Source organism: Condylura cristata, unplaced genomic scaffold (genome assembly GCF_000260355.1).
Source record: "Condylura cristata isolate star-nosed mole 26May11 unplaced genomic scaffold, ConCri1.0 scaffold00017, whole genome shotgun sequence".
Classification (NCBI taxonomy): domain Eukaryota; kingdom Metazoa; phylum Chordata; class Mammalia; order Eulipotyphla; family Talpidae; genus Condylura; species Condylura cristata.
Window position 1 is genome coordinate 34,274,982 of NW_004567118.1, and position 22,919 is coordinate 34,297,900.

Sequence of the window (22,919 nt, forward strand, 5' to 3'; positions counted from 1 at the left end):
TGCACATGGAACCCCAACATGCCATGAAGTAGAATAAGTGACCCTGAAAACCTGACGGGAGACCGAGGCAGGGTGGTGGGCACTACACAGAAGGGCCCACCTGGCCATCTGCTATGCCTGTGGGAGCAGCTTGTCTCTCCCCACAAACAAGCCTGCCATAAGCCCCAGTCTGAGGCCTGGTTACAATGTGTGCTCAACATGTCTGTCAGAAATATTACCCAGACAACCCGCCTCTGGGGTTCCTGTTTCAGTGTAGCTCAAATGTCACCGCGGCATTTATCTCCTTGAAATTTTCAAAAGAATCCGTAAGTCTAAAGGACCAAGTCCCAGGACCTCAGCGTGGTGTTCAAAGCCCCCTTTATAATGTAGCATCATTAGCTGTGTCACGCACTCTGCCCTATAGCACACCATGGGCCTCCTGCTCTGACCTTTGTCTTGGAAGAGCCCAAACTCCCCATCTAAGTCTCCCCCATTCTGTACGGCTCTGTTTTATAGTAATTTCCTCCAGGAAGCCTTCCTGGCTCACAGTTATGAGCCAGCTCTCCTCTGAACCACATTGTATCTGTCATGTGTGGCCCTTGATTAAAAGTTGCCTTGGGAAGGATCCTGTGTTCCTCTTCTACACTCTTATTTCACTGTATTTTATGTATCACTGGCTAGAGGCAGACAGATCAAGGGCAGCAGGTCATACCTAACAGGTTGCTTACAGGAATGAGTCCTAAGGCTTAGCCTGCTACTAGTACTGATAAATAAAGTAGGCACAAAACACTGTCAGGGAGAGACTGGAAACCCAAGAGTAAGGAAGCAGGAGCTAGAGAGAACAGAACAGATGGCAGGGGAGTGCATGCTGTGGAAAAAGCAGAGGCGGGGCTGAGGCTGGGCAGGTTTGGGGCTGGGCTATGGAGGCCAGAGCTGGGTTCCAGATGGATCTCACATTCTTTTAGTGTGGCTTGGCTAAGACAGCCTGGATAGAGGGCATTCTGGTCCTCAGCTGTGGGCTCCTTGAAGTCAGGGATCACACATGTACTTCTCATGCCCACATTGCCAGGGCCTTGGGAGGCCGTGTCAGAGGAGCACGTCTCTGGGAACCCTGCACTCTCCTCCTCCTCACTTGTGGTCACCGCTTTCTGGGCCCCACCTAACAACTGTGGCTCCTGCATCTGTAATATTACATGATGACAGCTGGAGAACCAGAAAGGACAGTGCCCTTTTCTGCTTTGAAGGGAGAAAAGCGCCATTTAATTAGTGTGTGCCCTGCCAATGTGTCACAGAAGGGTGTGCTCCTGCCAAGATGGCGTGTCTAGAAATTTCGCTGAGTATCGAAGAGTTCATGATCCCTCTTATGAGGTTGCTGCTCTGTGCCTGCCTCCCCAAGGGAACTAAGAGCATCTCACAGGGCACAGGAAGGGCAGACTCCCGCCCTCAAGCTGACCCTGTGGGACACAAACCATCCTCTGGCTGTTTATTAGTTTCAGGAGACCCAGTGGCCTTAGTGTTGACCACCAGGAAAGCCTGCACCACACGCTCCCGCACCAAGAAAGGGCAGCTGTCATCTGTTTTATTAACAGGAAGCACAGGCCCCAAATATTCTCAGGGATTGATAGGTCAAAATACCCAAAATGTGATCCCTGGAACAGCAGTGTCAGCATCAGCCAGGGCCTCGCTAGGAATGCAGGATCTCAGCCCCACTCCAGACCCATGGGATCTGAACCTGCGTGTTCTACAAGATCCTTAAGGGATTCTTGTGCACCCTTGAAATTGAGAAGCACTGGTTTAAAACCAAATATTATTTTTTGAAACTTTAGCTCCAAATAAAGTCATATGGTGACTCAAAATGGTGAAGAAAAAAGGCTAAAGAGCTGACATGTTACCTAAAAGGCTGTGGAATGGGTAAATTTTGACTTGACTTTTCTCCCCACTCCCTCTATAATCCAAGGGGCCCTGAGAACTCCAATATGACCTTTGACTGTCTAGGGGTGACCAGGATTTGGTACTTTAAAGAGATTGAATATAACTCTTAACAGACCAGTTTAAGTGCTTCACCAAGCAAAAAGCTGGCTGGATGAAGGCTGAGGAGGGAATATTCACATAGAGAACAAAACAGTTTGTCTCACGTATAAGGATAATTTCTGAAAAGTACCACAGCTAGTACTTCAAGTCCAGGTTTCCAAACTCTCAGAATATCCACTTTCTCACCAAAGAGGTACTAGGTACTCAGGCCTAACTATTATGTTTCAGGAACCATGAAAAGCACTTGGTAGACATTACTGTGGCCTGTTCTTTGTGGAGATTTGTCATCACTGTTTTGCAGATGAGGAAGCTGAGGTTCAGAGTGATGGCTCTTAACGATGTAACCAAAGGTCACTCTCAGGTATGTTTGACAATGGGTGAGGAGTTTGCCAAGTCATTTGGGAGCACGTGTTCTGTCCCCAGTCATGTCACCACTGGCCCAGGTGGTGAGAAGTATTAAAATATGTCTCACCCCAACAAGGATATTAAAAAAAAAAAAAGTGATAAAAATTCACCACAGGGTGAAGAACATGAACATTCATGGAAATCGAGATGTTCTTCTCCTTCTGAAAAGAAGGCCAAAGCCGTGGTGAGCCCAGGTGAGCAGGTTCCTGGGAGCCCGTGGGGCTGGGAATGCCTACCTTGGATTCCATACAGCCGGTTGAGGCGTGACCGCCGGGCCTCGTCCGTGTAGGGGACAGCGAGCCAGGGCATCTCACTGAAGTACTGTTTGAATGAGTCCTCTGACCTACAGAGACACAGGCGGAAACAGGTTCTATTGTCCTCAATGCACCATCACTGGGGCCTTGCCACCTTCTACCACGTTGTGCTGAGACTCCCAATCAGCACGTTCCTCAGACACCAGTTTAATGACACAGAGGGCAGAAACTGGCCCATCCCGATGCATGCCAAACAGCAAACACCTTGTCCCTCTAACAGGTGGACACCAAGTGAAAATGCCAGGTTGTTTCAGTAGCCTGCCCCCTGGCATCCCTTGCAACACATGCCCAAGTTTTCATTTTTCAACTCAGATTAAGTTTTACTTTTATAGAAAACCTAGATATAGCCTAACTTTGCACAAAATGATGATGTGGACAGGAACACTTCTAAACAAGTGAAGATCTAGGAATGACAAATATAACTAAGTTGACAGAAAGCAGATAAGGGGTTCCCTCATTCTGGAGGCTTGGGGGCAAAACTGAGAAGGGGCATGGAGAACATTCTGAAAAATGAGCATGTTCTCTGTATTAATTGTGATAGGTACATGCATTGGTCAAAATTCACTGGAATGTCTGCCCTTCTGATTTTTGTGATTGTCTCCAAAGTACGTGGCCAGAGCTAAGAAAAATGACTGTGCAGTCATCCGAGGCAGGTGCCGCATTCCATTGGTCACCGGCCCTTGTCTTTGGTTCTTTCCATCTTTCCCCCTCTATATCCTTTCACCATGATGCAAAAAGCTGCACGAATCAGAAGAAAAAATGCATCACAATTTGAAATAACTCAGGCCCAAATGGGGACATATCCCAATATTTACAGAAGAACAGTTTTTTTCTCAGTTCCCCTGCAGATAATTACGAGTAAAATGTATCCACCTCAGCCAATAACCGGATATGTCTTCCTATCCCTATCTCCAGGCAAAAGAAATGCATGTGAATCACCCATAGAACGGGAGGCTGCACCGCCCTTTCTCCCACCACTCACATATTACCTGTCGGCACTAACAAAGATGATCTCAAATTTCTGGCCTGCCTCCTTGATTTTCCGGTAAGATTCCACCAGGACCCGGGTGAGGCTTCGGCAGGGTGGACACTGAAAAACAAGAGTGGGACCCTGCTGCGTGATACCAGCCTTCAACTTCCAACTTCCCGGGTCCCAAACAGCTGCCATCAGAGGCTAGGCAAACAGTATGCAAGCTGCATGGAGATGTTAAGGGGAAGGCTGTCCTAAAGGAAATCTGCAGGGTCTTGTCGATCCCACCACCTACTCCAGCTTTCTGGACTCTACCCCCTACTCCAGGGATTGGAAACTACAACTCTCAGCAGTACCAGGGAGAGAACAGCGAGGACCCAAGGGCAGAGCTAGCAGGAATTCTGGGACATTGGGGGATAAATAGGACGGGATTGCAATTGTGTGTCTCTCTTCTTCTCTCTTCTCTCTCTCCCCCCTTCCCTCTCTCTCCCTTCTCTCTCTCTCTCTCTCTCTCTGTTGCTTCCTATTCGTTTCCCCTTTTGTAAATAAACCTGTTATTGACCCTTTTGTGTGTGTCTGCAGTATAAATGAATTGTGAGTGCTCAGATGAGGCCCCACAAACAGGCGGCCCAGTCCACTTTGGGCTACCCTGTGACAGAGACAGCAAAACCAGCTTCATACAAGAGGCAGAAATAAAACGTGTCTCTTGTAGGGCGAGCACCCAGGTGTGGGCTCCTCTCCACCCACACAACGTGCTGGTAGGCGGTGGTTAAAATGAACCTCCTGGGGGTCATCAGAAGCTTACCCAGAATAGGTTAGGAGGACTGTCCTTTCTGTCCTCAGTCAAAACAGGTCTTTTTCATGCTGCTGTTATCACTTGTAATAATGAGCACTTACTGCCTGCCAGCAATGAACGCATTAGGCACAGGAGAAAGCAAGAATGCCAGGACAGTCACAGTCACACCTATAGACCCAGCTGCAGCTGGTGGTGGTGGTGCTACCTTCTGTGCGGAGGGAAGCGGAGGCAAACACTCACCCAGTGTGCAGAGAAATAGACGCCCACGTGAGACCCCTCCAGGCTGCTGCTCTCCAGGGACTGCCCGCTGTTTCTAAGTAAGGGTCCTGCAATGACTTCCCTGAAGGGTTTGGGTCCCCACGGGAATTCCAGACCTGAAACGGGCACAAATGGCAAAGATGTGAAGAGTCTTCATCGTGGCCTTTGACCCAAGAAGCCTTAGGGATGTAGGCCACAATGAAGTTACCATCAAATAGTATTTCATAATCACACATCCATAGAACCTGCAGCTAAAACACAGGATAGAGCAGAACTCAACCATGGCAGAGCTCTCAAGAGAGTGGTTCCAGAAGCTCCTAGAGCTGGGTGGTGTCAAGAAGCACAGATGTCCAGATTACACCTCAAGTCTCAGGACCTGGGCAAGGCTTCAGATGTATATTCAGCAAAGCAAAACCAATTCCCCAGGTGACTGCAATGATGGACCGGGCTGGGGGTACACTGCCTCCCCATCAATCATGGTGTCTTTAGTTCCAACCCTGTAATGAGAGGCTTCAACTTGGGCTGCATTTTAGAACGAGCTTGGGAATTCTAAAATATGATGGTCCTGGGCCAGCCCACCCCCAGATAATCTGACTCAGTTGGTCTCTGTTGGGGTCCAGCGACCCAAGTAAGAATTTAAGTCTAGTAAAAGGAAAGAACACAAAACCCACTCAATCAGATCATCTGTGTGCTGACATGTAAGCCCTAGGCAGGAAGAGCAGACAAGATGTTCCCAGCTCAACAGAACAGTGTTTTCTAACCGGGTGGTCCAAGAAGCACGACCCCAGAATTGCCTGGGGTGGGGGGAGGCACACAGAGGGGTTAAAATGCAGGGGACTAAGCCTACCACGAAACACTTGGAAACAAAAATCTTTGGGGGAGGGTCATGGGAATCTGTACTTTGAACCAGATTCAGAGTAGGGTATTGAGAGGCAAAGTGTGTTTAAATTGTTTTTACTGGGGGCAGTTCTTTGAAGCAGGTGATATTTTTACTGGGAAAATCTGCAACCAGTGTTCAATCCACTAATTGGATCAACAAGGGAGGGGAGATCCTACAACCCTTTTATGACTCCAGCTCCAGGGGTAAAGAAAGAACGAGAATCGCCACTGTGCAGGGTGACTGGACCGGAAGGCTCGCCCTGGGCCTGGCCACCCACACAGCCAGCTGGTCAGCTAGACCATGGCCTGCTGCACTGGGGCAGCACTAAGAAAAGCAGTGAGCACGCTGCTGAGGCGAGGAGAGCAATGCAGAGACTGCGACTTTGCTGTGGTAATTGATTCATTAAAGAGGAAAAAACCAACAACCCACTTAACTGTGAAGGTGACAGCCGCTGTTGAAGTGGCACTAGAAGTGGGTGTCTGGGCTCTAGCTGCTTCCAAACAGCCAATTCAGTTCTCAAAGCTGAACTTCCCCTTTCAGATTCCATCTCCTTTGGCCCATGCATGAAAGCTCCCAGGAGGGACATTCTGATCCCTCTAAAAAATCTTAACCATGACCTGGAGCATGCTATAATTTCATTAAGACAATATTCTCTAGCCAAACAAGCCTAAGTACATTTCATTTATATATGCCCTACCAGTGGTGCGGAGGGCAGAGTTGGGGGCTGGGGGTCACAGTGGGGACTACGAGACCAACTTGCCAAGATCTTACCTTCTGGGTCATCTCGGATCACCAGCAGCCCATTCCTGCACACAACCTTCCCCGTGGTGGCGTCTAGGAATATTAGGGATGGAATGTTGGAAATGCGATATTTGTTCCAAAGTTTAAGCTGTAAGAAGAAAAGCAAAATGTGGTGGTTACATTCAAAGTTGATTAATTGCAGAGTTCTTTTGAATCCCTCAGGCCAGAGGGCTGGATAGACTAGAAGAGAGTTACTGATTCAAAGCAGGCAGGCTGGGCAAAAGTGACAAGTGAAGAAGCTACACAACCCCACTTGCTTGTGGTCTGAGACAGTGCTGGGGGCCTCGGGTCTGAGCTCCATCCAGGCTCCCACCGGGACAGCGGCTGCTGGAGGACATTTGCTATAAAGGACTTCTTCTTTCCCCCATGGATGCTTTCTCCAAAAATCAAGAAGATGAAGTAGGAGTAAGAACCTTTGGAACAAAGGCAGCTCTCCACTGGTTTTTAGGCAGGAGGGAGGCACTTCATTTCAGTCTCTCTCCCCTATCAGCAGGTAATTACTGCCCTGCTGTGTTCCCTGAGTCCCCAGGGAGAAGGGACAACAGAATCCAAGAGAAGACCATGCAGTTAAAATCACCACTTCACCAGGCCCCTGAACTTAGAATGCTGGTAGTCGTTCCAACTGTGAACCACTCAGCCTGCGAACAGCAGGGTGGCAGTATGCTCAGCTCTCCATGCCCCTCCAAACAACCCATGGTCATTGGCAGGTTCTTGAGGGCTGGCCGCTTGGGCACAGGCAGAACAGGGTACAGATATATCAAAGGGAAGCAGGCACGAGACGTACAGCTGCCCACAGCTGTATACACTGTCAGAGGACCAGAGTCGAGGAGTAACAAGGCTGAGGAGACATGAATGGGCTGGCCGCTGAGTGTGTGCAGGCCACCTTGCTAGCTCCCTGACATCTGGGTGAACACTGCTTAGGTCGGCCACTGGGCACGCTGGCACTTAACTGCCAAGCCCAGAAGGCAACAGGATTAGATGGAAAGTTGAACAACCAGCACACGTCCAGAAAAGAAAGAGATGGGAAAGAGAAGAATGACCCACTGGTGATTCAACTGCGAACCTCCTTTCCTGGGCCTGTGGTGCCCCGACAGGAGGGCTGGCCGCTTGGGCACAGGCAGAACAGGGTACAGATAAATCAAAGGGAAGCAGGCACGAGACATACAGCTGCCTTCAGCGAGGGAAAGGCGTGTGTGGCGAGGGTTATCAGGGCTTTTAATTCAGCCCCACGCAGTACGGGAGCCAGATGGGGTATCTGCCAAGAACTATTCGGCTTCTCCTGTCTGTGGGAAATCTGGGTCTTGGGAGGAAGGGTTGTGGGACCCTACCACAAAGTGGCATGTTTCTTCCCCAGGCCCACATTTCCTGTGGGACCCCTCAACCAGGCAAGACCTCAGAACAAAAGTAGCTCCGCAAGTACAGTTTTCAACGACAGTATCGCAGTTTTCAATGACAGTATCACAGTTTTCAATGACAGTATCGCATCCTTCCAGAGAAATCTGATACAGATTAAATATTCTTAGGAGAAGAGGTTCAACAATAGGACACAGCCATGTACCATGTGTGGGATTAGCTTGTTGGTACAAGGATCCAGCTGCTTTAATATTTTTTTTAAAGGGGAAAAAAGAGATTAAGGGACTTTTCTGGTTTCAAATGGAATTATTGGGAAAAAATGGAAAACATAGCAAACCACAAAAGTTGAGATAAAAATCACCCATGATTCACCACTTGTGAAAGCTTAGGCAGCGTTAAATTTCCACCAGTGAGAGCATCCATTTCCTAGTATCATCACCAACATTAACAGTAACATTAGTTTTTCCAATTCGATAGGAAAAACATGATACCTCATTTTTGTTGCTTATCATTTACTTAATGATAGTTAGAAGATATACATCTCACTGTGGCAAATGCACTATTTCTCCCCAGTATGTTATGAGACTGCTCGTGCTGAAGGTCATTCCCAGATGCTAACTGGGCGCCTGCTATGTGCCAGTCCTGTGTAAGCACAAGAGACACAAGAAAGCACAGGCAGCTATAATCACTGCCTTTGGAGAGTTGCCATTCTAAAGGGAAAATGGACTATAAAAACAGCTAAGTTTCAAACATACACTCTTATTTCAGAGTAGTTTTTTAGTGGCTAAATGCAGGCAACCATATTATCCTTGACATATTAGCATGTGGCTAGTGTTGGTTAGCTATTTTTCTTTCTTTATTGAGGCAATGTTGGTTTGCATTATTGTATTTTGGGAGCAGAAGGTCCCCCCTTTATGTGCGACCACCATAGTGCACCTTCCGTCAAAGCACCCATAGTTCACTGTATTCCCTCCCTGCTTTATTTTCTCAACCTTCCCTCTCTGGATTCTATAATCAGCTTTCAGGGGTTAGTTAGTTTATTTTTTAAAACATTTACTTATTTATGCATACAAGAACTGGGGTATAGGCCAGAGGTGTGGGAGGTGAGAGGGTTTACCAGAGACAAAGGGGGGAACAGACCAGGCAAATTGACTAAAACACACTGCTGAAGGGAGCAGCAGGTGAGACAGGAGAGATCTACTGTGCCATGTAGGTCAGCACCCTGGCCAGAACTAAACTCGTGCTGCAGTGGCCGTGGACAGCTTCATAGAGCTTTAACCCACTGCACTACCAGGGAGGGCCCGGGTTAGTTAGTTTTTAAATTTGGTTTTACCTATTAGATATTTTTTTTTATTATTACAAAGTTTATTTTTACATCATTTTGCACATTTTTTTTCCCATCTCGATTGTAATCCCCGCGGGTTTCCCATCACCAAATCACCCCTGTGCCACCACCATAGTACCTATTAGATATTTTTAAGGGAATGGTGGGTTTTACTTTAGCACCTAGCCCACACATGCTTGACCACCCCATGTGAGTTAGGCCTAGCTGCTAGTGAAATCATAAAAGAAGGTCTTGAAGGCTCATTGGCCATCTTGGGGTAACCTGAGGGCATTAGAACATGACCCTTTAAGATTACAAATAGATGTCCCCAGACATCCTTAAAAGATAAAGAAGTACATAATTTCTCTGGGTTCCTCATGCAGGTAGAGACTATTATAATAACCCCCTGCACCTCTACTCCACCCTAGGTCACCACATACAGTTCTTTTCTCTTTGTATCCTCCTTGGAAAGGTAGGAAACTGTAACCTGAAGAGCCTTATCTTCCCTCCCCCCCTAGACAGCCTCCACTTCTTTCCCACTGGGACTCAGGAAAACAGGAGACTTGGACTTGTAATTTTTTTTAGGGAGGGGGGGTTGGGTAGAAGAAAGAAAGTTTAATTGTAAAAAGCTGACTCACTTACATAAATGCATGCAGAACATAAGTATAGATCATATTCCAAAATTGGTTATTGATAATCCTACCTCTTAATCTTATTATAATCTATAACTTTTCATGAATTCCCCATCCATTTTACTCCCTTATTCCTCATCTGGTTACCTCGATCCTCAGCATCCAAGTTTAATTTTGATTTTTGTCCTTTATCTCAAAAGCCATAACTGCTTAGGAAATTTTCACCATGGGCTTTATGGATTAACCCTACCGGCTACAGCTTCACATTGGCAGATGTTAGAATTGTAGCTGTACTTGTCATGAGCCCTCCCAGGATTTCATCAAATCCTAAGAACACTGGATGAAGAAAAAGTAGAGGTCTAGTAATTTCCCCAGAAGTGGTTAGGATGGGATGGACTTATATTTTATCTGCTGTTGTTGGATCTTTGTTTCTGATAAAGGTCCACTGGCTTAGTGGGGAAAACCATGCTTCAGGACTCACACCTGACACTGAAAAGTCCATCCTTTTGTAAACTAGCACTTCACGGCCTAGTTTTATGCATGGTAGTGATGTATCCAGGAATTTGAAGAACCATGTGGCTGCCTGGACTGTGTTTCTCGGGCTCAGCGTCAAGTTCACTCTGCTCTGACGCAGTGCAGAGGCGTTGGGATGATGGCACCCATCACGTCAACTCTGATACCTGAATGAGTAAGTGAACCTGATGTTAGAAAGGTCATACAGATCCACTTTGATGATGATTCTAGTAGGCCGATTGGAACTAAGACACACTTTAACTTAAAGAAACAGTTATCAAGATGTACTTCTGGGTCTTTTCAAGTGTGTGTGTGATATATCAAGTCTTCTCAAGCCCACTTCAACTGTGTTCTTATACTATTTTTGGGTTACAGAGGATAAGAGCTATAGATCCTTTCTCCAGAGAAAAACGGATGTATCTGAAAAGATCTGTGCGTGATTTTTACAGAGCTCATGAATCCCTTGAGGCCTGTTAGTGAACCTGTCTGATCCCAAGTGACCTATAGAACCCAGAATAAGGCCTGCTTATCTTACGAACTCATTCTGGCATGTGGTTTGATCTTCATTCAACTGGGAGAGCTATGATATTGCCCCATCGTGATTCCTGTCAAAATTCCTAATAAAAGCCAATAATTGCCTAAACTCTATGATGATGCAAAAGTGAAGAATGAGATTAAAATCTCACTCAGCTGCTGTTGCTATTCCCTAACCTCATTCAGACCCTTAGCTTCCCTCCCTCCTTAGGGATTCCCACTCGGTCTATAACTCCCCCCTCTCCCTCCAAGATGGTGAAGATCAAAGCCACCTAGGACTGAGTCCTAAGAGCTTTTAATAAGATGCCCAAGACCTGTGTTCATTTTCTTCCTAGGCATAATGCTAGACATCTAATCAGACTCAGTAGCATAAGTGCTTCCTCTTTATCTTAAAGTTCCTTCTTGGGAGGAAACGGGTATGTAGAGAGTAGAAAGTGCACTGAGGAGCTCAGGTTTACATCTGGGCCTGACATCTCAGTAGATGCTAGTGGATGTCAGAGTACTGGCCCACATATAATAGCCCATCACAGAGTGACCGTGGCCTAAATGAGGGGAAGTGTGGACAACTGAAAACTGCACGCCCCACACCCGGGACACACCATTAGTCTCTGAATCCAATTTGTGCTCACTTCCTTCGTTTTGTCAATGCCCTCTTCAAAAATCATTTTCCTGTCAATTCATTTTCAAGTTGATCAGTTAACTATAGAGTTAGTAGACTGTATATAAAACTCAGAAAATAGGGCCTCCCCTGGTGGCACAGTGGGTTGGGGAGCAACACTGCAAGCTGGCCATAGCTGCTTCAGCATGAGTTTGATCCTCTGCCCTGGAGGTGACCCACATGGTGCTGCAAGACCTCTCCTGTCTCCTTCCTGCCCCCTCAGCAGTGTACTTCATCCATCTGCCTGTTCTGCTCCCCACTCTGTCTCTGGTGAATCCTCTCACCACTCCTGTCCTCTGGCTTGTACCCCAGTTCTGTATGCATAAATAAATAAATCTTAAAAAAAAAACTCAGAAAATAAGGTATTTCCTTCTGAGGCAAGTGGTATTTTTGCCATAAGCACCTACTGTAATACACACACATTTTTATGTGGCTGTTTGCTGTCCATTCCCCGCCTCCCCCAACCTCCTTTTTTCTCCCTCCTACCTCCCATCTGGGATTTCCAGATGGGAGCATCTGGAAAGTTTGTCTTTGTCTCCACTTACGACAACTGACATCACAAGTGACTCTGATTTCCTACTTTGTTTCCTCACCTTCTGGTTCGGGGGGCTCAGGGCACAGTGCAGGGTGGCCCATCAGAGCAGCAGAGGAGAAGGCCCTGGGCCAGCCCCCTCCCGCAGCCTGGGAACCAGAGACTGGCTTGAGAGCAACAGGACGTCTCCCGCTGATGCTGGGAGAGAACCAGGCGGGAGGCAACTCAAACAAGCACTTTAATGGGACAACACTTTCTTGACAGCTGGAGAAGACAGAGTGACTTCAACCTCCAGGGTTTGTTCCGCTGCTCACCACTAACCTGGCAAAAAGTCCACCCAGAGTTCATTTCGATGACACCTTCCCCTTGCTGAACACCACCACCTCCTCTGCTACCCCTCCAGGCCAGGCAATTCCAGCAGAATTTTTTAGCAACGCATTCAAAGCCCAGTAATCTGTTAGAATTACTTCCCCAAAAGCAGCAGCAAAGCAACAAAGATGAAACAGGAAAACAACAACAAAAACAAAAAGGAAAAGAAAGAGGAGAAAATATTAACTCAACTTGGCAAAATCAAAAAGGATGACAGAGAGGGCTATCGAGTTACTTACAGTAACCATTTCGCAGCCCAGTGGCTGGCTCTGGTTAGTGATTCTGAGGCTGTGGTTGGAGCTATCATCCTAGGAATGCCTGCCAGCAACGCCTTTACAGTGACCCACGAAACAAGGAAGCAAATCTCAAAGTGGCGGGATTGGGAACTGGTCAACTGTCAACAGGCAAACTATAAAGGCCAGCTAACCTGAAACACCGGCGGGGCAGCCAGTTCCCGCAGAGGCCACAGGGCAGTGCAACCTGGCCACTTCTGACATGCCCCAGTTCCTGAGGGTGACACAGAATCGGCCTCTCATTCCAAGGACTGGGTCCTCCACTTGACTGGGGGTCTGAGTTTTTATTTCTCAACAGCTGCTGTAAGTCTGTGGGATTAAGCCAATGCTAACACAGATGGAAGCTTAATCAGCAAGCTCCTTGGCAAGGTCAGTTGGAGCCGCCTCAGGCCAACTACCCCTTTGCTTCCCACCAAGTGCTGGCCACAGTCAACACACCATCCTCTCTATAAGCAGCATTTGAAAACAGGTCCTTAAGTGCCCCCATCCTGGGGCAGTGCACGGGACTATGGTGATGGCACACGGGTGATTTGGGAAGTCCATGGGGATTATAGCTGAGATGGAAAAAGGCACAAAATGATATAAAAATAATTATAAAAAAACAAGTGCCCCAACCCTTCCTCATCCAACAAAACAAAAGGCCATGATGTATAAAATCTGGGAGGAAAACTTACCCTGGCCCCGACCTCCAGTATCAAGACAAGACGTACACTGGAGATCACTCACCGAGGGTCTCACTCTGCCCCAGGCTCCAGAGGCAGACAGGTCTCACTCTGCCCCAGCCTCTTGCTAGGTGGTGATCTCAGGAGAACTACCCAACATCCATTTTCTCATCTGTAAAATGATGACTGCTAGCTGGCCATCCAGCAGAGATGTATTAGGTGCTATTTGCTAACAACACTTCTCAAAGTGCTTCAGGAGAAAGGTGCCTGCCTGTCTTCAGGAACCTTACAGTTTCAAAGTGGGAAAAGGTCAATTTTTTTTTTTACTTCATTCTTCATTTTGTACATTTTTTCATCTCGGTTGGCTGGTGGGCTTCCAATCACCAATTCACCCATGTGCCATCACCATAGTTCCCCTCTTCACCCCCACAGAATGTCTCTGATTTATAGTTGTTGATTTTCGTTTTCACTATATTACAATCGCTTTTTTTGTGTGTGTGATCCCTTATACTCCTGCTATGAGTGAAATTAAAGTGGTCAATTTTAATGTTATATGTACACTTTACCACAATTTTTTAACAAACACATACATACAGATATGACATGAGCAGGTATGGCTACTGCCAGGAGAAATGAGCAGAATGGTAGTGCAGAAAGACTGGCCCCACCCTTGTTTAGTGACTAACAGGAATGGCTCTGTATATTAAATCAAATACCATTTCAAACACCCTTCATGCTCCAAGGAGGAGCAGCCACAAGAAGCAACAGCTCATGGCTGCCCTGGGTCCTTGCTGGTCAGTCAAATCTCTAGTCAGTACTTTTGTTTACCAGAGACCTGTCTGGTCCAGGTAGGATGGTTAGGAACATGGTTCTGGAACCAGACCGTCTGGGTTTCCATCTGCTCCATTACAAACCCCTGGGTGAGCTTGACTCAGTCTGTTTTCTCAAATATAAAATGAGAATACTGCCTGCCTTCAGGCCGCTGCTGTAAGGATTGACTGGATTAGGAGTCATACAACACTTTAGAATATTTTCTAGTATCTGGTAAATGTTCAGTATCTGTTAGGAATGAGGATGATGACGATTACAGGGCAAATGAAGTGACTGGGTGTTTTCTACCCTCTCGCTATTAGCATCAATGATGACACCTGTGGTCTCACACGCAGGCCTGAGGGCGGCACCGGGTGGGGCGGCATCACAGGGGCCCGTGCAGCAGAGTACAGCGGGGACCAGGGCACGGGAGAGAATGCCAGAGCGTCCAGAAAGAGTAAAGACCGGCTGGGGGCTAGGACTGCCAGCCTCCCGGCCCCAGGCCCCCGGCCTAGACTGCACCTGGTTGCCTCACTACAAATAGTGTTGAAAGAGCATCAAAAGCCACTGAGGCCTCCTCCTTTATCTGTCTGCCTGGATTCACAGAAAACCTACCCCGTGCCTTGCCGCTGCTGCAATCACAATGCCAAAATGACAAACTGTCATTTCTCCTCGACCCCTCTAGGCCCCAGTTAGCCCCCATGTCAGCGGTGGGTTCCCATTCTGGTGGAGGGAGGAGGGGGGATGGCTTCTTAGTTCTTGCATCAATTCAACATACCTGCAGGTAGAGGAACTAGCCCAGGAGACACCCTACTTAGTAAACGCAAGTTACTGTCCAGGTGTAGTGGAGATAGTGGGGACTTACGTTAAGTACCTCACTTCCCCTTGCCAGATATTCTTACAACAGAAATACTTTGCTACTGGTATGGCGGGCAGGGGTTGTGGGTGGATCCAATATGCTACTTCTTCCTTTTATTTCTTGATCCAAGAGATGTCTGTCTCTGTCAGCCAACAGCCAGCCTGCCACCCCATACCTCACTAGTTAACAAAGCCAGCTATACTCCCATCTTAACTTGCTGCCCCAAAGAGCTGTCAGAGACAACTGCCATCACCAGGATGAAGGCGAGAATGCTGTGATTCTGTTAGGCTGAACACAAAACCACCACTGGCCCTGATCCCCTCTGAGAGGACAGCTGGGACTGGTAGCCCCAAGTCCTCGCTACATCAAGGCGAGAAGCAGAGTAGAGCAGATGAGAACACGGGCTCGGGGGCAGCTGGGCATGAATCCTGGCAGTGCCACCTCAGGCAAAAGGTGGCACTCGAGACTCTTCAGTCACAAAGTGGTCCCTGGGTCCCTCCCTCCCAAGGTGACTGTGAGGATAGATCCCTATGTGAAGTGCTTAAAACTGACTGGGTACAGTAAGCACTCACTAGAGAAGGCATTTCACGTGTGCCCTTCCAGAGTGGGTATCCGAGAGCTCCCTCAGGGCAAAGGCCCTGTACCTGGTCCCCAAGCCGCAAGAGCCCTTCCTGAGAGCAGGATCTGACCTGGTGGTCAGGATGCCCTAGCGCCGCCAGACCCTGCCAGGGCTGGGACCCCAATGATCCACACATGACACAGTGTCTCACGAGACACAGGCTGTCAGAAGGTAGGCAGATCGCCCCGACAAAGGCAGGGGAGAGCATAGGAACCTCTACTTTCCCCGGCAATAGCTCTGGGTGGGGCAGTAGCTCCCTTTATCCCATCTGTGGCTCCTTCTTTCTCAAAATGAGAGAGCAGCTGAGCTCAAGAAATGGGCACTAATTCTAACCACAACCACCAGAGATGCAGGGGGCAGACGGCAGCCTTGTGAGCTAAAATATTAAAAATTGTTATGCACACTGCTCAGAGGCCTGGGTCTGGCTGCCAGCACCAGGGACAGGTGTGGCTTTGTGAGTCTGGTGTGGAAGGCCACAGTAGTTTATTGACAAGGAGGAAGGGCGAGCATGGGAAAGAGGCTGCACCCCACATGCAGCCAGCAGTGAACTAAGAACTGAGATCTCAGTGGCCTCTTCTCCCCCCTTCTCTCAGGAGTCACTCACCAAACAACTTTCACTACTAAACCTTGTTTCAGTAAGTGGCACCTTCAGACCAGCTTCAATTAACAACAACTTCAATGCGACCAAACATGTCTACTAAGACAAAAATGTAAATGTTTTCTTCTCACCTTTCCAAAAGTGCTAAAATGTAAAGCATCATCTTAGCTTCTTAATGTCTATCTCACTGAGGGTTTGGAGGGTCCAGGTGCCAAATGCTTGGGACCTGGTATCATTCCTGAGCCCAGTTAAAGAGGCTCACTTGACTATGCACACAACTTCCTGCCCCAGTGACTCAATGAGCCAGGAGATGAGCAATTTGTTGGGAGTACAAAGCGACATATGGCTGCCAAGTTCTTTCTGGCCCGCACCACAGACGAGGGGAAGGCTGCTCTGCTTCCCGGCACTGTAGTGCTCACAAGCCGACAGAGGGATTTCCTAAAGCCCCGTCTGGTATAAAAACCTCTACTGGGCAGAGTGGTTTGGAACAGTAAAGGGGTGACTGGTAATAACAGACTAGGGCCAAATGCTATAAAGAGGAGCCTAAGAAGTGGCTGGGAGTTTTCATATGAGAGAGGATGGGGAGCCAGAATTGGTCTGGAATCTGAGGCCACATCCCAGCTCCAAAGGCAATCACTTCTGTGTTTGGCGGGGCAGTGTAGAGTAGGGTTTCTGTGGCTTGTGTCATTGCGATTCTTCTGCTGGTACTATAGGCAGAGTTCAGATTTGCCCACATTCACTCTGAGCAGCGTTTTTACTTGAACACTGGGAGCCTTTGGGAGACAGATGTGTCTACCATGCAAGTTCCACCCGGAAGGTTAACGTTCATACCAAGGAGAAATGGATTCTGAGTGTCTGCATACCAGATTTTTACAGGACCCGTAAGGTTACAAAACAAAAAGGAAGAAAAGAAGCCAGGAATAAGGGCTACACGGAAGGAGCAGTGTCTCTGCTTGCAGATCTGGGGGTTCTCCTGGAGGAAGCTGCTTTTCAAGACGGCACTACCACCCACTTTTCCCCCTCCTTAGGCAGGTGCCATCAATTCACCCCACCCAAACCATCCCTTGAGGCTCAACACAAGCTGTAAGATGATCCAATCTGGGAACTGACTAGATCTGATGAAAAGATTTTAGGAATAATATGCAGGATTAAAAACAGGATTCTGTTTTTAATTAAAAAAAAAAATCTTAGAAGCCTTCTTCATCTGAAAAGAGACTTTCTCTCAAGAGACTGTGTTATGCAGTTGCCAGAGAAAGCGTAACCGGGCTCCCCTCACCTCCTCACTTCTGTGAGGGTTGGCGAGCCATGACCTTAGAGCTCCACGTTCTCAAACTCAGCACCTGGGAGATGTGCCCCTCATGGATGTAATGTACACAGTAGAATCCCCAGGACCAGGGACCACAGTGAATATCAGTGACTGAGAGGTAGCTTTCATGAACTGGGGAGACAAGAGAGTTTCAACAAAAGAAGTGATCCACCAAGTCAACAGCAGCAGGGAATTCCATCCTTCTGGAATTCTGCTGTCATCATCCTCATAGGACTTGAAATCAAAAGACCCATTCTGGCTTCCCTTTATCAGTTGATTTTCCCCAGGGACTTAACTTTACGCTGCTTCGGCATCTCCAATGCCTTACATATGGGAGGTGGGTACTCACCAAAAAAAAAAAAAAAAAAAAAAAGTAAATGATGGTGATGATGAGGATGTTCAGGCCAAAGATGACAAAGATGAGCAAACTGGCCAGGTACTCAAATGCAGCATGAAATGCAAGCAAGCTGGTACTTAACTTTCACATATTCATCACGGTTCCTAAACAGCTATTAAATGAGTTCGCCCTCTAAAACGCAAGCAAATCTTTTCAACATTTTGTGCAGCTTCCAGGAGATAAGAAATGCAACTGTGTAACACCTACCAACCTGCACCCATAAATTACAAATCAGCAGGGTGAGACCTTTTCAGTGCCCATCCTCCAAATGAAAATGAAAACTGGGGCGTGGAGCGTGCTCTTGAGAACAGCGGAGAGGTTCTCCATTTTAGCACCATCAGAACGTATCCTGCAGAGCCACTAGTGCTCAACACAGCCCTCCTTTCAATTTCCTCTTGATTGTTATTTCACGAGGTGACCCCCTCCCCCCCCCCCCACCAGCCTGCCCCTCCTGGCTGCATGGAAAGTGCTAGTTCTTGGCAGAACTTTCTGAGTACCCAGTTAACCCCCTTGTTACCACTTTCCTGCTTCAGGAAGTCCCACTGAGCACCAGCCAAATGACAAGGGGAGGAAAGGAAACATTTACAATGATGTGAGAAATTCCCAGTCTGGGAAAAAAAAGATCAAAAAGGCTAGTCCTAAGAGACCGTTCTGCTCGGAGCCTGGCGCATGAAGGACTCCCATAAAATTGGACTGGATTGATCCATGATGGAAACATTACCTCACTGGGAACCCAGCAAACCAGGCGGCTCCACAGCTCTGGAACCAGCATCAGCCGCTGGCTATGGACTAGCAGTGTCCTGAGTGAAAGGAAGCGCACTCCAGCGAGCTCCATACTGAGAAGCTGCAGTCGCCAGGCTCCGCGATACCTTTACACAGAAAAGGATGTGGCTTGCATTGTCCGCTCTGCCAGCTCTTGGAAGTGAAACGGTTCCACAGCACAATGAAATAAATAACAGCAGGGATGAGGAAGGGAGAGAGAAAGAGGGAGGTAAATTGTTTGGAAAGTAGAAGACAGGGTGGACGAGATGAAATTCAAGACAGATGTGTGAGAGCCGCAAACATATGTCCTTGAATTTACGCATCCAAGAGATTCACGTAGAGTAAGGACAAAGAGCTACAGAACCACTACAGAAATCGGGGAGTAAATACAGAACAAAGTATTACCTTCCTCTAGCCTTAAACTGTTAGAAACTAGGCTGAGTAAAGGATCCAAGATGAAAATAATCATTAAGCGAAGGTTCTCTCTGGTCTCTGTCACTCTCAACAGGATATCAGCTACCACCAGTTTATTTCCAATGATTGAATGTTGATTTCTTATCTCCAGAAGGTGCTGCTACTGCTTGCTGAACCCCAAGCAGAATTTAAAAAAATAGTCCTTGCTAGATTAATGCCTGGCCATTAAGAAAAAACAAAAGACTGTGTTATGCAGTTGCAGATCGGAAGAGCACACGTAAAAAAATAGTCCTTGCTAGATTAATGCCTGGCCATTAAGAAAAAAAAAGCAGGAAATTTCGGTGGGCGTTTCCACAGAAACACAAAAGTCTAGGACACTGGCCGGAAAGATATTTTTACAATACAGTGTTAGTGCGTGTTGTTTTACTTCTAAGCAGCAAACTCAAAAGGGGCCACCATACAATTGGTTCCAAAGGCCTCACACTGAGAAAAAACACAGGCGGCCTCGGCCTTGCTGGTTAACTGCTCTCAGTATGAAGCTTCAGATGGTAACAAGAAAGAGGAAAACAGCATGAGTGCCCCCACCCCTGTTGCTAGATGTGCGAGAGAAATGGGGTGAAACAGTGTCCAAGGACAAGAGGCAGGTGTAGGGGGGTGGCTGATTTTTCTCGAGGGTTTAAGTGTCACAACTCACAATGCTGCTTAGCAGCAGAACATCAGTTCTGACTATATATGCCTCCAGTCATTTACTCATCTGAGCACATAAAACCCACTAAGAATTTGTGCCAGGTGGTGTGGGGATGTAGAGATTAATGGCAGTTTCTTGCCCCCCACGTGGGGGGATAGTGTAATAGGTGGTCCCCAAGAAAAGGGGAGGTTCTAGGTTCCCCGCCCCACCAAAGGGAGGGTGGAGGTGAGCAGGGAGAAAAAACTGAAGAGGAGGCTGGAGAAAGAAGGAGAATGGAGAGCCAGGGGGAGACCTGGAGGAGGCAGGTGGAACAGAGAGGCATGCGAAGAAACTGTGCTTGCTTCTTAGTCCTGGATGGGCTGAAACAGATGTGGGTGAGGGAGGGACCCACAGGGAGGTTAACAAGGACAGCTTTTATCTAGATTTTTGACTTTCCTCTTTTCCTCCCAGACTGACTGCTTCTAACCCTTTTTGATGGGTCCCCGCCAGAAGCTGCTATAGAATTGTGGTTTTCAGGCCTGCTTGGGCGGACTTTTTTTTTTTAATTTTTATTTTATTTATGCATACAGAACTGGGGTACAAGCCAGAACTGGGGCCGTGAGAGGATTCACCAGAGACAAAGTGGGGAGCAGAACAGGCAGATCAACGAAGTACACTGCTGAGGGGAGCAGGGGGCGGGTCAGGAGAGGTCTGCTGTGCCATGTGGGTCACTTCCGGCGCAGGGATCAAGCTCATGCTGAAGCAGCTTTAGCTTCTTAGTGCTGTGCTTTAACCCGCTGCGCCACCAGGGAGGGCCCTTGGGTGGATTTTTACCCACGAGGGGATGGGTGTTTGATTTGGAAAATCTGTTCTTTGTCTTTTCTTTATTGCACACTCATTATATTAAAGTTCCTTTCCATTAAAGGTATTATATGTCTTGTCTTGATGTGGCGGATTGCAGAACCTATTTAGAGTGGGCAGGTTTGGGGGCTCTGGGGTGCCCCTCTCCCTGCCCTGTAACAAAAGGAACCTGCTAAAGACCTGAAACCGCTTACTAGCTGTACACTGTACTTGGGATGCCACTCCTTGCCTCACCCCCATCCTGGTGGACCCAGAGGCATGCTTGTTCCTGGGCTCCCACCTCAAGCCATTGGTGGCTACAGGAGGTATTATGCTCTCGTGGGAGTTTACAGACAACAGGCACCTTCAGTAAACCAGAGTGCCACAAACAGATCAGGGTGGCTGTCATATTGACCTCATGGCCCTCCAGACAGCTGAGGCCCCTCCCTGACACCTCTGCTAGACCTCTGGGAGCAAGCTGCATTCTTCCTTTATCCCAGAAGACAAACCATGATTATTTTCCTAAGTGTGGCAGGGATGTGGAAAAAGTGGGAAGTCTGATTAGGTGATATTGAAGTTATGTAAAGTGATACAGGAGTAGACTTATGGGGTCAGGGAAAAGCATAGAAAAATAGAGCGGATGGAGAAGGGACGTCAGGGGAGAGAGACACCGGAGAGGTTCAGAGAACAGAAAAATATGAGAGAAACTACAGCCCCTGAGGAGAGACCTGCGTCTGAAATCCCATTCTGGCGCACTGCATCCCAGCTGAACTCTATTTCCTGGATCTGGATGCCCGTGTGACTAACCACTGCATTTGGAGCGCCTAAGCCAATGTACTTATGCCAGCTTGAGTGAATTTCTGTTCTCTGTAAACAACTCTGAGACAGATGTGTGGTTATGTGTACACACAGAGGACCCGCGTACACCATGAAATCCTCGCTGCTCAAAACACCAGGGGAAGAAAAGCCAAATCGTCTCCTTTAACTCTTTTTCCTATGTCCTTCTTCTGTGGTCTCCCCAGGATGCTGCAAGCTTGGAGAGGAATGTCCTCCTTAAAACATGGCTGGGGAGATGGGAACAAGATGACTTGTCTAAGATGACGGCGATGGGAGCAAATTAGTACCAGGACCTCTTTACTCTCTGCCAACCACTAACCCTTAGAATATGTGTGGAGAGAGAGCAACAAGCTCATTTTGGGGGTTCCAAGGAGCGTGGCTGTCCCTCCAGGAAGGTTTTCCATTCTTTTTGGCTCCAGGAGGTGAACAGAGTCTGAAGTTTCTTTTACAGACAAGATAAATGGTCACCGTCTGTAAAAATCTTTTAAAAACCGGCATCCTTCACAGCACTCTCCCAAGGTGTAACAGCATGAGCGGTGCTCCAGAGCAGACACAGCAAGTCCCCACCAACTTTAAGTTTCCCAAGGCAGCTCTGTGAGGGGTCATGCTTTGTGGACATTCCCAGGCCAGGTGCACCAGCACCTTCCTGAGAGCAAGCTTCAGAAGCCACTGGTGCCACAGAACTAAAACTGGCAGTTTCTGACACTGTCATTGAACTGATTTTTTTTCCTCCAAAACACAAAGGTCCCAGTGAATCATGAATATGCCACTAGTCATTTGCTCAGGAAACAGACTGCTGAGGCCTACTGAATAGAAACTATCCACAAATTAATTCTCCATAAGGAGCATGGACCTTCTGGGACACACTGACCATTTAGAGCACAATAATCCTGTCAACCTTTACCAGAACCAAGCTCTTAAATGTCAACAAGTTTCAAACTGGCCTCCAGACCACCCATAGAATAATCTGTGTCCCAAAGCAGGGCTATTCACTCAAGAAATGACACTCCAGGGGCTCCCTGGTGGTACAAGGGGTTGAGTCTCAGCACACTGAAGCTATCAGCAGCCACTGTAGCCTGAGTTCAACGCCTGGCCAGGAAGCTGACCCCTCATGGAGCAGCAGGCCTCTCCTGTCTCACCCACTGCTCCCCTCAGCAATGTATTTCAGTCAATCTGCCTTGGCTCCTCCCCACTCTGTTTCTGGTGAATCCTCTCACCTCTGCCCCAACTTCTGGCCTGTACCCCAGTTCTTGGATGCGTAACAAAAGAAATGTTTAAAAAAAGACACTCCAGTTCTGTTTTTAGCAATATAACCATCAAGACCCAGTGTTCCCCAAAAAGGAAAGGTTTCTTGAAAGGAGGAAAGCTGGGACCAAGGGCGAGGAGGCCCGGCTGCTCCTCTCAGGGCAGCTCCAGGATGACTGAATGGGAAGATGAACAGGGAGCACCAGGCAGAGCTGTGGGCAGGTAAGCTGATGGTGACAGAGGAATGCGAGCTTCACTGTG

The 22,919-nt window shown here is 47.7% G+C and overlaps 1 protein-coding gene across 1 annotated transcript in view; it reads right to left on the minus strand.

Moving 5' to 3' along the window:
• The window catches only part of NXN (nucleoredoxin), a gene marked incomplete at its 5' end in the record, with an annotated part of 147,036 nt that overhangs the window by 17,000 nt on the left and 107,117 nt on the right, over positions 1-22,919 (minus strand). Inside the window, 4 exons of the mRNA XM_004685142.2 lie at positions 2,652-2,758; positions 3,719-3,819; positions 4,736-4,869; positions 6,405-6,522. Coding sequence (XP_004685199.1) covers positions 2,652-2,758; positions 3,719-3,819; positions 4,736-4,869; positions 6,405-6,522 — 460 coding nt within the window. The remainder of the gene's footprint in view (positions 1-2,651; positions 2,759-3,718; positions 3,820-4,735; positions 4,870-6,404; positions 6,523-22,919) is intronic.